We start from the raw sequence: 15,952 nt of genomic DNA, 5'->3' as shown, positions 1-15,952 counted from the left end.
TCAATTTGATGTTATTCATGGTGTCAAATCATAACAGAAGTTATCTCAGGACACTTTACAGATAGAGTACAGTGTTTCTCATAGGTTCTACTTGGAGGCACTGCCCAGGTAAATTAAGATCGTGAAAATCCAAATTCAATTTTCGGGGGTTTTTTTTCCCGGCGTATTTTTTATTTTATTTTATTTTTCAGCACACACAGATCAGCTGCCCCCCAGCGCCTCCCCCTCGTGAAGTTGCGTGCCGCGTGCACAGTTTCACTTGCTCAGAGAAGCTTTCGTTACGTTAGCAATAGCATGCTGGTGGTGGTCTTGCCGTGGGACTAATAAAAAAATAAAAAAAACGTAGAAACAACGTGGCCAGGCTGCTATGAAAGCTCCCTGAACGCCATTTATCAGAGTCTGGTTGTTACCCCTCTCCATGGCTCCTCCGCTCCATATCTTTATAACGGAGCTAGCTAGCTAACTGGAACTGACTGGAGCTAACCGCTAATCGGAGCCAATTGTTGCTAGCCGAGCCTTCAGTTCTCCATGCCGTCATCCATTAACTGTATTTATAGACCCCGAACCCTTAACGTTTGTCAAAAAATGATTTTAATGACAAAGCACATCATGGCTACACTTTTTTTGTCATTTGTTTAAAATTGAATAGGCAATAGAGCTCAACAGTCCCGCCCACAGCCGGTTCCGGAAGTAAAAATACAATTAAATTTCTCCATTGACAATTGAAGTTTATGCAATAAAATGGTAACCCTCAATGGAGGACTTAAAACCAGCAATCACATGACTAAATGATTGTATATGCTCATATAGACGCCAAAAAAATCATGAGGCACCAACATTGTTTTGAAATGCCTTTTATTGGCAACATCGAAGTAAGTAGGTATTGGATAAGTACTTCATTACCCACAACCCCACAGTGATGCCTCTGATTGGTGGAACTCATGTCATGTGATGTTTTGGTTAAACTCTTTAATAATATAAAAAACACAAAAAGAGACATAAAATGTCTCAGATGATGACATTTCGTGCATGAGGAAATTACAACTCGATTGAACAGATGTTGGGTCAATTAGAGGCAAAGTCAGTCAAACCCAACAGGAATATTAAAGTACGTTCAGTCTTACCTGCACTGGATGTCTTCCTGCAGTGCCACCATCATGGACAAGTGCTGATCCACGTCGGGCTGGCTGGCTGCCTCGCTCTCTCCCCGCAGAGGATCGTGCATCAACTTAAGCTCACTCTCCCAGGGCAGGATGTAAGTGTGGCCATAGTAGAAACCCAGTGGGATCTTTGCCCGAGCATTGGTGCTGCCATAGCGCCCAATCACAGTGATCTAAGGAAGAAAACAAGGGGGATGGTAAACTAACAAAAGCCACAAAAACTCAAAACATCAGAGGCCTGTACTACGAATCAAGATCAACATGCTCTAGATTTATTTCAGTTACGCGGCTTCACCTAACCACCGCGGTCCTGCATCAGCTGTGTCACGATGGTGGTCTAGTATAGTCAACCCAGGGTTTCTCAATCCAGAGACCCACACATTCACATTAAAGAGCCGGTGTTTGCAGCATGACCAATCGCAAACATCTACCAGAGACGCATATTTTACATAAGAAGAGCAAACTATAATTCTACATAAATATGAACAATAGGAACACAGACACGGTTTTACAGCCAAAACGCAATAAAGTTGCTGCTTCCTAAAACAGGAAGGACAGCTGGCAAAAAAAAGCTGTAAATTTGTAAATCACAATGCTTATCAATATCACTTCTTCATCAGTCAGGCCAAGATCTGACCATAATTACACTTGTGCTTTCATAAACTGTCATTGATTTAGCCTATTATTTCAACTAAAACCATGGCAGTGGGAAGCTATCGTGAGAACAAAAACATATCTAAACCCAATTCAAACTGATGTGTGGCATTGGCAACACGCTCTCTCTCCAGGAACCGAGCTCCAGAGGCTCTTCTAAGAATGGCGACGCCGTTATCTTGAGTACTGATTGGTCAAAGGCGTGCTTTTACACCGGTTGATCTCTGATCTCCAACATAACCTGCTCTCGACCAGGTTAGGTATTCTGCATAAGTTACCGCGGCGACTGAACCCGGTCACAACTGATCCACCAACGTGACAGAGTTAGCTTGGTAACGCCAAATCTTTCTTCGTAATACAGGCCACAGGTCAACCATCCTGCAACTTTCCACAGTAAATACACAGACCTTCATGAACCTGCAGACAGGTGGTGGCAGCAGGTCGTGCAGAATGAGAGAGTGGGTGCTAATGTCGGTGGCCACCACCAGCCTGCGGCCGTCCACCTCCTCTCCCAGGGTCCAGATGTCTATGGACAGAGAGGCCAGGTCGCCACAGGTTGGGATCAGAGCGTCTGTCAGCAGGACGGGACGGCCGAAGTCCAGCGTCACAAAGCGACGAGCTCCTAGGGAGAAAGGTAGGGGTAACAGGAAGTTCACTTTGTTTTTCAAGATTCTAAATGTAAAAGTTTCATCCTAAATATTTCTTAATGGATAACTTGTGACAAATGTGACACGATTTGAAAGCTCTTTACTCTATAACCTGTTTCAAAAGTGTGTTTCAGTATGTGAACATCTAAATAAATAAGACATTTTAAGCACCACTTAGGTGGTAAATGTGGAACATTGCTACATGACATACCAGAATGCATCCGCTCTATGATGATGGACTGGTGTGGAGGAGGCTGCAGGAAGTGAGACGCCTGGGAAATGGCCAAAGCCAGACCACTGCCCATGGGGCTCTGCAGCAAAAAGAAACCATTATTCCACATTTGAAAAATAAACTTTAAACATGTTTTTTTATTTTAGTGCACTGACTCTACTTTGTCTGGTAGCCATTTCATCAACTCTTCTTTCACACTGTCTGTTACTCAGGCTGTGTATTGTTTCAAAATGTTCACACCTACTGCTAATGCTGGGGAATCTTTTTACATGCCTTACTTTCAGAAAAACAAACTGAAGGTATCGATATTATATCAATATCGTGATATGAGACTAGATATCGTTTTAGATTTTGGATATATATATATATATATATATATATATATATATATATATATATATATATATATATAGATATAGATATAGCATATATTGTTTTTTTCAGGTTTTAAAGGCAGCATCACGGTTAAGTGATGTCATTTTCTAAACTTACCAGACTGTTCTACTATTTGCCTTCACCCACTAACTAATTATTTCCACATTGCTGATAATAATCAAAAATAATATAATTTTGTGTAAGCACCAATAGTCAACCCTACAATATCTTTGAAATATGGGTATTGGTCAAAGGTGTTGAGATATTTGATTTGATATTCTGAAAAGTGATAGAACTGTAATCTGCGAACAACTCATTTCAACCTGATGTGTTTACTGATATGTTGGTCAAAGACCAGCACCGTTTGCTGCAGGGGGGGCTTCTTTAAGGTTTGATACTGAGCCAGCTGTCATAAATTAACGAAGCAGATAGCAGCATGGAACTAACCGGCTTGGCTTTCTGGGAGTTCTTGTGTGCTGCCAGGTTGACAGGCCCAGGGTCCATCATGGAGCCGGGGAATAGGTGAGCCAGCTCTGCGCTAAAGGCCGCCGACACAGCCTCGTTGGGCGGCGTGAGAGGGGGGGTCATGAACAGGGGCGTAGTTTTAGGTGTTGGGGGGATGACATCAGAGGGGTGAATGAAGAAGCCTGGAGCAGAGGAGGCATTGGATGGCACCGAGTTGTGGATGGGCCCCACACCAGAGGCATTAGCAGCTGCAGAGGTGGTCTGGTGGAGCTTGGCCTCCAGTTTGGCCTTCTGTTCTCACAGACAAAGGAGCGATTACTAACCACAAGGTAGTATAACAGCAACATCACTTGCAGACAAACATTCTACACCTGGATACTCCTGTGGTCATATAAAAACCAGAACTTGCTGATGAAATGCTTCTCCATTTAATGCATGTATATGGTTACTGTGCATGTGTGTGTGATTTGGGCCTGTGCGTGTAATACATATATACGGTATATTACAACATACTTTATTCACCCTTGTGTAATAACGTCTTCTTTAATCAAAGAATGAATTCACTCTATTCCCTATTCAAATGGTGAGAAGCTCAATTATTGGTGGTGAGAGAAACAGAACTCCTAAAAAACTACTACTACAACCACCACAACCTTTAATCCATTTTAAGGATTGCTAGACATATTAAATATTTTTCATGCAATTTCGTGTATGTGTCTCTGACCTGCTGCTGCAGCTTCAGCAGCTGCTGCTGTTTCTCCTGCAGGACCTGCAGCTGCTGCTCTGCAGACACCATGGCGTGGGACAGCGACTGCAGGGCCACCTGGGCTGCAGAGCTTAAAGCTGTAGAAGCTTCACCAACCGTTCCTGTTGACAGGCCACCCACCGCAGGCGTCACGCCAAATGTACTTACTGGAATTAAGCAGTAGAAGTTCAGGCAATGACCGGTTCATGAGCAAAGGACAAGAAAAGTGAAATAAAAGAAAAGTATTGTTTACCGGTGAACATGCTGGCGTCATCTCGTTCCACCCGTGTGCCATCACTAGTAGAGATACAAGTAAAGTGCAAAGGCTCTACCTCCAGGAGTCCTGTCAATGCTGTGAAGCTGCCTTCGGCCGCTGCACAGCTGCTTACTTTTCCGTTCCCTGCAGGACAAACAACACAAACGATCACATTTAGGTTATACACTGCTTACAACTCAGAAGAGCGTCACAACAAACCAAATAGATGGGTTGTCTTGGATGGATTTTCCTGATGATACTTATACTGAGGTAACGTTTTTTTAATGCAGGACTTTAACTGTAACAGAGTATTTTTACAGTGTGGTAGTAGTACTTTTATTGAAGTAAAGTATCTGAATACTTCTTTCACCACTGCTTGCTGTTATAGAGATGGAGACGCAGCGTTATAGATATGGGAATTGATTAGGAGTTCATGCCCCATCATTGCAAACAAAAAGATCCAGACTCTTTTGGGCGTCAGACTTGGAGGAAATACTACCCTAAAGAGCCAGGCGGTTCTAGTGTTAACCTGATATATGGATGTGAATACACTTTAACAGTGTAGGAACTGAAGCCATATTTAAACATGATCCCCTCATTAAATGGCCAAAATATACTGGACAAGTTCAAACTATTTTAAAGTAATCTTCCTTGGTATTTATAGTATCTTTGTATATAACAGTGTTATAGCATAGCTTAACATGATGTGAATCAGTGCATAGTTAATACCTGACAGAATGTCAGAGAGGTCGATCTCATCCGACTGGACTCCGATGCTGCTGTTGAAGGCATTCTTACAGGAGGAACCACTGACCTCCAGGTCAAAGAGCACCGGGTCAAATGGAGAGCTGTACAGGCCGTACCTTGAAGGACATAGACGGGGGGGATGATAGTGTTAGGGTAGAATAATCAAAGAAGTAAGGATACTAATGAGACCATAGTGAATTAGTTTGATCCCTGGGCCCTGCGGTCAACATGTTGAATTGTCTCGGGGCAAGATACTGAACCCCAAACTGCTCCTGGTTCTGCTCCATCAGTGTGTGAATGTTTATCTGATGAGCATGACTGTGTATGGCAGCCTGGGCCACAAGTGTGTCAATGTGTGTGTGAGTAGGGTGAAAGGTGCCTGCAGTGTGTGAAGCCCTTTGAGTTGTTAAGACCAGAAAAGCGCTGTAGAATTGCAGTCTATATGCCATTTACCAAGCGGTAAAAATGAGCATCAGTTCAGCAGTAGTTTCAATTACTGGTATTTACTTATTACAAATTAAGTAATTAGTCTTGTATGGTGTTTGTGCAGTGCTAAAAAGGTAACATCCACACAACAGCTTAATGCGCCGGAAAATACTTTTAATAGTGCAAATAAGGCACACAGCATTTCGGCGTTCTTTGAACATTAACTTCTTTTTTCTGCACCTGCAACTACATGGATGTGCACAACATTGTCTTGCTTGTGCAGTTGTAGCTTGCAGAGGTTGTAAGCTTCTCCTGCACTGGACAGTGAGAAATACCTGGTCTGCAGCAGTGCCTCCAGCGGGGTGAGGCGGTCCTGCAGCTGGCGAGAGATGGTGGTGAGCAGGGCAGCGCAGGCGGTGCTGCAGCCCGCCAGGTCCTCTTCCTTTACATAGTTCAGCAACACAAAGTACCAGAACACCGAGCCTGAAAGCAGACAGGAGAGGGACAGGTGAGAAAAGAAATACTGGGGTATGTTGTTCTGTATTGTTGTTCGGTTACTTACCACCTGTTGCTGCTGCAGGCAGGTACGGCATATTGTCAAGCATGGCCTTCAGGAGACACACGCCAAAACCCTGTTGACTCGGCTCCCCTTTCCCATTGCTACAGTAAGAAATACAACAGTATGTCCATTATGATTGCCATATAAAGTGATCAAGGAAGAACAACTACTTCATCATATAGGCCTTTGTAACTACGGCAACTTAAATCAAACCTAAATTAGGCCACTGTTCACTGAATAAATCCAAGTTCAGGTACTCTTGGGTGAAGGAATGCAACACACCAAACAATTAATGATGCAGGATATGTGATCTGAAAGAAAGTTTGCTTTAATATACCGTGATATTCCAATCAGAATATTCAGCATGTGTTGTGCTGCAATGCATTGCATTTGTGTACTGTAACTGTGTAACTGCAACCTTTGTGCAGTGTTGAAGTTACTTTTTAAATGCAGTGCACACAATGGTATTTTTTTAACATTTGCAGTAGAGAACTATTTTGTTCTATTGTATTTCTTGCTCCTTCCCCTCCAGCCCAACGTTTCCCCTGGCCAGATGAATCTTTACCATTTCCAGTGATATTGGAGTTGATGCTATAGAGAATGGGTCTTCAACGTTTTTAAAGCCAAGGACCACTTAACGGAGAGAGACAGAGCAGGGACCCCCTACTAAATTATGGTATAAAGTAAGTGGCATATTAAACTGGGGACTACATTAACGTATAGGGCGGCCTAAAGCCTTTTTAAATACCTTTTAGGTGCATAGAAAACTAAGCTATTAAAATAATTTTTGGCATGATTTTATAAATCATGTTTTAATGTTAAAGCAACACTAGAGAACCTTTCCTGCTTCGGCCCTCCTACAGGTTGGAAGCTTGGCCATTACATTATGTTGTCCAGTTCATTCGAACTACAGACCCGCTACCCGATCTGCAAACTTGCATAATGTAATGGACAACTCTGCTTCCAACCTGTAGCAAAAAAAACCTTATAACGCCCTTCACACATGAGAAATACACATATCCAATAATTAATGACCAATAATTTTGTCTAATTGATAAAGTTGTGTGTATAAGGTATTAAGGTTGCCACTTAGGAACCAAGAATGTCACCTCCAGACTGAGACTGTATTCATTCATTCATAAATCATTTTCCCTTTTTGAAGGGGGATGCCCCCGAGGTAAAATACATTGTTAATCCCCAATAATTTTCCAGAACTGAGTGTAATTGTTCTGAAATCAACCATTCTTCTTACCTGATACAAAGTGCAAGAAAGCGAGCACATTTATGTGCTATACTCCGGCCAGCCTCAAAGAAACACATCCGCACAATATCCGTTAGCCGCGTTCGGGTTTTCACCAGCAGGCCCTCTTTTCCTTCTCTTAAACTAAAAAGAAGCCACAGGATATATTACTTGTCTGTAAAATGTCAAAGTGGAAGTACTGTGTGACCTAGATGATGCAGTCTTATTTGCTGTGCAGGAACTTTAGTCCTACCTGCAGGGTCCATTGGAGAAAACTCCAGCCAGCCAGCACAAGATGTCTAGGATGAGGCTTTGGGCGTGCTCCGTGGACGGGCTGTCCTCAGTCCGCCGACACAGCGCGTCCAGCAACTTCTCATGGAAGTCTGGGAACTGCAACATAGCACAGCGTTGGACCCTGAAAAGCACAGAAGAACATAAAGACAGTTGGTTAAAAGTTCTTCTGCAATATGTACAGTAGAGACAAAGGCAAACTGAGGAGACACTTTTTTTTTTATTCGATTTTTGTCCTCTGATCAGGCAAGGACACATTATCTGCCGAGCCTGTATGTTCCCAGTAGGGCTGAACAATTAAATCGCATTTGCAACAATATCGCAATATGTTAAAACCTTATTTGGTGACGTTACTCGCGAAAGCAAATCAGTCAGCACGCCGCAGAGAAAGCATGACTATGGCACCCCGTACCTTGAGCAGATTTCTGTCATTCAAACTGAGTTGTAGTTTAAAACTTTTACACTTTTAAAATAAAGGGTTTTATTCAGACTTGAGTCCATACATGTAGTTAATGGATACAGGCACGGAGAACTGAATGTTCTGTTAGCAACAATTAGCAGTCAGTTCCAGTTAGCTAGCTAGCTCTGTTATAGAGATATGGAGCGGAGGAGACTGCAGCGGAGAGGGGTAACAACCAGACTCTGATAACTGACGTTTGGGGAGCTTTCAGACAGCAGCGTGGCCGCGTTGTTTCTATGCGGCTTTATTAGTACAGGTAATCCCATACACATACATAGTTGTTTTAAATATAATAGCAGTCCAACATCACTAACCTCAAATCCTATTTTTGGGTAGAAGTGATATTTCTACATGACAAATTATGTACTAGTAAGTGTTGCAGAGTCCTAGAAAACCAACAGAGCCAACAGTCCTGACATGCATGCTGCTTGTTCTGTGGAACTGAATCTGGAATTGAAAGGGGCATGGAAAAAATAATAGCAGTGTTGTGTTCAATTCGTGAGGTGACTGATTCTGTGAAGAAACAGGAGTCAGTTATGGGCCAGTTATGGGAAGGAAGGAAGCAAATGTTGTGCATGCTGGTTATAGTGCATTTCACCCTGAAACACTCAGCCAAGTGGGTCGTTCCAGACATTGCTCAGAGGAACAGCGGACTTTGATTAAAAACTTGATTGGAGAGGGGATAACATATAGAGAAGTGCAGAAAATGATAGGCTGCTCAGCTAAAATGATTTCAAATGCCTTGAAATGGCTTCCAAAGCCTGAACAACGTAAAAACAGTCAACTACCATTGGAATGGATGGAAGAATAGGCTCGACCAATGATCAGCTCCAGGAAAATCAAAGAAGACTTACAGTCACCTGTGAGTACTGTTACGATGAGAAGAAGGCTATGTGAAGCAAAGCTATCAGCTAGATTATTCACTTTTTTTAAACACTGCTAATATTCTGAACACAACTGTATATTATATTTTTACTTATTTAACTGTCTAGCAAAGTTCAATGACAGTGTTTATAAAGTGCAATCCACATATTTACATATGTTTATTACAGTAAATAATAATGTAAATACTACTAAGTGTGGTAAAGCCACATATTTGTTTTTATATTATTTAGTTTGTTTCTGCCTTTCATGTGAATGTTTCCACCAGGCTTGGTCAGCGCTCATACCACTGGGATTGAAGTAGTTGTCATTCATCTGAATTCATGCATCACCTAATTTCCTCATCACATACAGGCCTGGCCTCCAGGAGAGAACAGCTGGTTTAAGATATCTAATCTTGTGTTGTTCATACCATACAATGATTTACTGCATGTCTTTGTTGAATAATACAGAAGATAAAGAGCTTACAAAATAATCGCATATTAAATCACAACCGCAATATTGATGAAAAAAAAAAAAAAAAAAAAAAAAAAATCACAATTTGATTATTTTCAAAATCGTTCAGCCCTAGTTTCGAGATGGGATCATGATAGAGACCACATGCCGAGGTGGCCTGACTCGCACTGATTTCGGATCCCAGTGAGGTGTCGACAGCGTGTAGGAACCATCCAGACAATTTTATCAAGTGTAAGTCTTGCTTTGTTTAGTGTGTGACAGTGTAAACAGAACCTCGACAGTAGTCTGACCTTTCTTTGGGCATGGATGTCTTCTTAAACCGTCTGATTGTGACTGACGCTTCCTGCAGCAGGTCACATCCTCGCAAATTTTCTACTTTTTTCAAAGGTGCAGTGGTTTCGCTTTTCACTGCAGAGACCTACACACAACACGCACAACACACACACACACACGCACGCACACACACACGCACGCACACACACGCAAGCACAATAAAATTGTGTGTCAGTGGTGGACTAATTATTCATTTTGCTTTAATGGGTTTACATTACTGGTAACAGTTCATTAAACAATGCCATTATGACAATTATAACTTTGGATATGTTTGACAGTTTGAAATGTATCTGATTAAAAATTTACAATTTTGTTTGTAAAGGATAGGTTCACAATTTTTCACATCCATCAGTCAGGTACCCATTGGCACACTGAAACTGTTTTTTCTTGCTGTAATCATTCCTCCTGTTCATCCTGCCCTGAGGAGATCCATTCATAACATGATTCAATCTAAGTGATGCTGGACAAAACCCACAGTCCTCGTTCTGTGCAAAAAATATATTTTAAAAATAAGTATAAATATAGGTTTTTAGCAGTCTGACTGAGTCAACTCAAGTGAATCTTCCAAAGTCTTTTTAGGACACAGTTTTTACTGAGTGTTACTATAGCTCCTTTCACACAGCCTCTTTAAGGTTGGACTAAGTGCTTTTCAGCCACTTCGCCGCCTGTGTCAAAGTTACAAAGACGGAATGTGGGGACAGAGCTGTTGCGCCTTTAAACAAGCCGCGGAGGTAGTGGCAGAGCCGTAACCGTGCTGAACCGAAGTCTTTGTGAAATGTATGATGCAGTTTGATATGTGAGTCGACCCACAGGCAGGTCAAAAAGTGGAAAAGCAGTGTTCTCAGTGGCTGAAGTTATTAAAAATTTACAGAAACAATTCATACAATAGTCCACCCTCTCTTCCACTCGCTCTCTCTCTCAGACGCATACATGATGTGGGTGCCGCTCAGTCCGCCTATGTCCTCTACACTGAAAACTGTAGTCTTAAAATGCATAAAGTTGGCGGTTTGTGGGTCCGGTCGGGTTAGCGTGGTGGAATCAACACCGCGGAGTGCTCACACATTAGACGCCGCATTGTTGCATTAAACGTTACTCCTCTTTTGCTCACTTGAAGTTGAAACTCACTTGATTTAACTATTAAAGCCTCATACTAACGTACATACTTAACTAAGATAAACTTCAAAATATATTCTTGGACCAAACTAGAACTGTGGATTTTGTCCCCCAGCACTTACTTTGGAAGCACACTAGGAGAAAATATCTTAATGGCCAGTATGAACAGGAGCAATGTTCATATTGGCATGTAAGTTTTGTTTTAAAACAGAAAAAATATGAACCCATCTCTAAAAAAAGACTAGAAGCTGTGGATTTCTACCTTGGAGGCCTGAGCCCGTTGCAGCAGGGTAGACAGTGAGTGGGCTTTGGTGCTCTGGGGCTTGGCACTGGGCATCCTCACCACAGGCCGGGGGCTCTCCTCCATGGCCCTGTCACTCACTGCTTTGATGTGAACCAGGAATGAGCGGTACTTGCCTCCTGCCATGCCTGCAGTGGAAAGTGCAAGGGCACAACTGAGAAAAACACACACTTCATGGAGGATTCTTCCTATCGTCTTCCTTAACACAAAAAGCTAAAGTGTCATGTTGTGATCAGGTCAGGGATGGGGCAGTGACTTAACAGAAATGTGTTGATTGTTGTTACCTTTGACCAGCTTGGGGCTGGTGAGGCTAAGCATGCCAGCATGGCCAGAGAGGTCCAGCCCACTGGCCAGCCACACTGGACCACACAGGATGTCCTCCTTGTGGTCCTCTAGGAATGGACAGAGCATGGAGCCTACAGCAAACACATGAATAACATCACTTTAATGGAATGCAGCCTTTAAAACCAGGAAAAGACAACACTTGCAAAATTATGATATCCACAATCACAGACTATATCCAGTCTCATAACACAATATCAATATAATATCAATATATTGCCCAGCCCTAGCTGGTTGTATCATTTACCTGATGTCTCTTCGATGTCCATAAATTGGATGTCCTCTGTGAAGTCATGCAAAAGGGGCTGACCGTTCCTTTCCCCGTTAGCATGGAGGACACTGGAGAGGGGGAAGGAGATCTGTCTGTCCACCGCTGTCTCTGTTACAGACATGAGAGGAAAAATTTAGATTGTGCTTCACCCCAATTAATTTTAGCTGCTATTCAATAGACAAAAGGAACATCTTGAAATAACAAAGTTGCAAAAGAAATATGGTATCCCCAATCAAAAAGAATACATTTCAAAGCAGTGTCCTTACCACTGACTTTGCCCAGCCCGGGTGCTTTGTTCTTCAGTAAAGTGACCTGGATCTGAGGAATGTTGACAATGTTTGCATTCAAGAGGAACTTGAAGTCAACATGGCCCACCATGCAGGCCTTGGGAAGCACCAGCTCAAACACATGCTCGTCCCAGCTGGAGCTGCAAAGACAATGCGGGTCACCAAATTAGGGATTGACCAATACTGTTTTTTCAAGGCCAATAACGATTATTAGTAAGTTAATGAAACTGATAATCAATATTTGGAACAGATATACATTTACACTGAAAATGAAAATCTGTAAGTCAAATGTAGCCTATGTTCCTGTTGTTGTGTCTAAATGACTGATGGGAACAACAATCTTTGACATTGGTCCAGTATTATTCAAGATCGCTCCAGTTGGCAGCGGCGAAACAAGCTCCAATGTAGCTACAATGTCCTACTACTGACTATAGTGAATGAAATATGATAATCTTAAGATTAGAGTAGAACGGTAAGAGGCTAAAACATGAGACCCTACAACTATCTAAACACGGGGGCAGCTAAGTGGAAGATTTTGAAAGAATTTGATTTACCGGCACAGTCTATACTGGGCAACTACAGACACCAAGATTATAATTTGGATAAACCAAACCACTGGGCTAAGCTAGGCCTTAGTGTATGGTTTAAGACCTGCAAAAAGGTTTCACCTGGAAAAGCAAGCAAGAATACTGAAATGGCTATTTTCATATTTGTGTGGCCTGCCTTAAAATATTTTCATATTCGAACAAGATTGATAAAGAAATAATAAATATTTTTTGAAAAAAATCAATTGTTCTTTTGTCATATTATATCTACCCAGATCAACTCACAGAAAGGCGAAGATCACTTTCAAAACTTGTTACTGCTAACAAGAAAGCCATCATGTGGAAATGGCTGCAGACAAACCCTCTAAGATGGCTGGACTGTAATTAGGCATGAAATCAACAGTATGGAGAAATTGCCCTATACATCTGAAACTGACTACATATATGTGTTTATGACCAATTACATAGGACAGTGAAAGACCATGTTCCTGTACAACTACTGTTGCCCGTATTACCTATCCCTTTTGCTTGAAAATACCAATAAAGTCAAAGCTACCCGTCCGTCTGAAGCTTCCAGGTGCGGGTGTGTTGGGCTGCATCTCCGTGATGCTGCTGGTGAAGGTGCTGTGGGTGGCGGCGCTGCTGCTGCTCTTGCTGCACCTCCACCCAGCACGGTGGCACTGTGGCCGAGAAGCGGGGGGTCAACGTCTCGAAGCGTGTCAGCTCCACTAGTGACATGAGGCTCTCTGTAGTCAGCGGTTGGTCCACCAGGAGGTCCACTCCTGCACAAGTTGGGGGACAGTTGTGAAACATCAGAACAACAGTATCACGTGGGGGCCAAATAATTAGACACATTTAATGCGTCTCGTTCACTATCAGACCATGTGGTCTACAATGCCCCCCGATGTGGGGAATGAATGACTGAGTGTGTCTTGTGTCAGTTTTACCTGTGATCCCAGGACTAGAGGGGTTGGAGCAGGGCTTAGCCCCCTCATGCAGCAGTTCAGCCCCTTTAGAAATGGGGCCATCAATAAACATGTCTCCATCATCTATATCGTCACACACACCTCCAATTTGAAGGAAATGAAGTTCTCCACCTTGAGAAGGGGAAAGAAACATAATTAATACCCACAAATTCTTTCACTTCTAATTCAACGCTAACCTCAGTTCATTTATCTTTATGGTATATAGTTGAAGTAATTTTATAATGTCAACTCATCTACCTGCAGGTGCTTAACCACAACAATATATAGATACAGTGAGTTATATAAACTGATTTGCCATAAAGATATGTTAAGAAACCATCATCATCATTCATCAGTGCAAGTTAAAGCCAGCCTATGCGTCCCAGTAGTCTACAGTGCTGCTGTCTCCAGGGAAACTGGTCCAGGAAGCAAGCACTCACCTTTGGTACAGGCGCAAAGGCGGTCGGTCCCAGAGCAATAGGTAACTGAGACAAAGGGGTCCGTCTCCTCTGCTGAGCCCTCCTTTATAGGCGGCTCCACCTTAGCCAGGACCTCCAACGTGGACAGGTCCAGTATCATAATGTACCCAGCCTGTGTGGTGACCACCAAGTGGCCCAGGCCAGTCACATCTAACCGCTTGCACTCTTTGTGTCCCCAGGCAGAGGCAGAGGGGCAAGTGACAGTAGCGCTGCTGCTAGTTGTGGCTGCTCCACATGCAGTCCCAGTTCCAGACGCAGCAGAGCTGGCTGGACCCGCACCAAACCCAGAGGAGCCATTTTTAGACCCGGTGGAGTGAGCCTCCTCAGGAGCCTCTTCACTGTCATCCTCCCTGCTATCAAGCACATCTGGAGGAAGCAAAATGAGAGAGGTAATGGCATCACAGGGGTCCCAGATCTGCTGCACCTTAACAGGTTCCGCGTCCAAGGTGACAATACGTGTGGAGTAGTTAAGCTTGTAGAGTGCAAGATAGCCTCCACTCCCACCACTTGGGGTCCTCTGCTGCTGCTGCTGCTGATCTCCCGGGGGCAGAATGAGGGGGGTCTGAGGTGGTGACCCCCCTGAGTGGTGGCCTTCCACCCCATTGGCCACTGAGTGGAGGGGGTCTCCTTTGCGCTGGCTGCAGAGGGCAGAGTGCAGGCGGTTGAGATTGTTGAGGGCTTCCACTTGGTTTGTGGCGCTCAGAGATTCAGCGCCACATCGTTGCAGGCCCACAAGAAGGTGCACACCATCCCAGCAGGGCGTGATAGAGTCCACATAAAGATTCTCCTCTTCCAGCTGTTTGGGCAGCCTCAAGCACTGCACCAGTGCTCCAGGTCGAGGCGGGGTGGAGGCAGTTGCTGCAGCCAGTGTGCTCCATTTGTCCATGTGACCGTCTAACCCTGCCAAATTAGTTGCTGCATCAGCAAACTGCTGAATGTAAGTGATAGGGGGATCCTGAAGAAGAAGCTGCTCGTGTGTGTCAAACTCCATCTCTATAATCTGTGGCACAGTGAAGCCCTCCTCGTGGAGTCCCTTGCTCATTAGGTTGTTCATTTGGGCAAACACCTGCCCTGAGGACTTGTCGTCCACCTCTCTGATACTGTACAGCAGCAGCACGGGTATAGTCCTGCGCACAGCCGGCAGGGAAGAGGGGCTTGGTGGATGGGAACCTACTAGGTTAGAGAAGCCCTGCTCCTGGGCTGCAGTCTGGGGGTTGCAGGTCTCTATCTCCATGGAACCCTGGTCCTGTAGAGGTCCAGAGTGGGAGGGGTCAGGGCCCTGAGTCCTAAGGGGAACATCTGTGGTCCTGCGCGTTGTAGCTGGGGCTGTGGGTGGGGGTCCAGCCATGGGGGTGCTGGATGCTGAGCGGTAGCTGAGCAAGCCTCCGGCCAGCAGGCAGGGAAAGGGAATGTTGTGGTGGTCAGAGACCTTGTCCTTTGCTTTGGCCTGGCCGTGGGCCTTGGCTTGGTTTAGTGAAGGGTTGGCACCCAATTCCTCCAGGTCCTTGACCGTGTCCTCCAGCACACTGGCCACTACCTCCCACTGGAGCTTCTCTGGCTGCTGGAGAACACTAAGAGACGTCACCCCCAAGCTGACATCCATGCTCTCCCACTGGGACTGCTGGCCTGGAACAAGAAAGGCAAGAGAACATGTCGGAGGTCTTTCCTGTCTAGAACCTGACACCAATGATGGTCAAATCTATTCCAATGAGACCTAACAT

The 15,952-nt window shown here is 44.0% G+C and overlaps 1 protein-coding gene across 1 annotated transcript in view; it reads right to left on the bottom strand.

The window, feature by feature from the left end:
* birc6 (baculoviral IAP repeat containing 6) overlaps positions 1-15,952 on the bottom strand; it is a 109,575-nt gene that overhangs the window by 76,001 nt on the left and 17,622 nt on the right. Inside the window, 19 exon segments of the mRNA XM_032541923.1 lie at positions 1,125-1,333; positions 2,222-2,436; positions 2,673-2,772; positions 3,516-3,824; positions 4,258-4,445; positions 4,532-4,678; positions 5,264-5,397; positions 6,043-6,190; positions 6,270-6,367; positions 7,519-7,650; positions 7,760-7,921; positions 9,886-10,013; positions 11,304-11,470; positions 11,627-11,758; positions 11,932-12,063; positions 12,222-12,382; positions 13,344-13,569; positions 13,735-13,884; positions 14,193-15,857. Of these exon segments, the coding sequence (XP_032397814.1) occupies positions 1,125-1,333; positions 2,222-2,436; positions 2,673-2,772; positions 3,516-3,824; positions 4,258-4,445; positions 4,532-4,678; positions 5,264-5,397; positions 6,043-6,190; positions 6,270-6,367; positions 7,519-7,650; positions 7,760-7,921; positions 9,886-10,013; positions 11,304-11,470; positions 11,627-11,758; positions 11,932-12,063; positions 12,222-12,382; positions 13,344-13,569; positions 13,735-13,884; positions 14,193-15,857 (4,603 nt within the window).

This window comes from Etheostoma spectabile, chromosome 17 (genome assembly GCF_008692095.1).
Source record: "Etheostoma spectabile isolate EspeVRDwgs_2016 chromosome 17, UIUC_Espe_1.0, whole genome shotgun sequence".
Lineage (NCBI taxonomy): Eukaryota > Metazoa > Chordata > Actinopteri > Perciformes > Percidae > Etheostoma > Etheostoma spectabile.
This window is presented reverse-complemented; position numbering and strand designations above follow the sequence as displayed.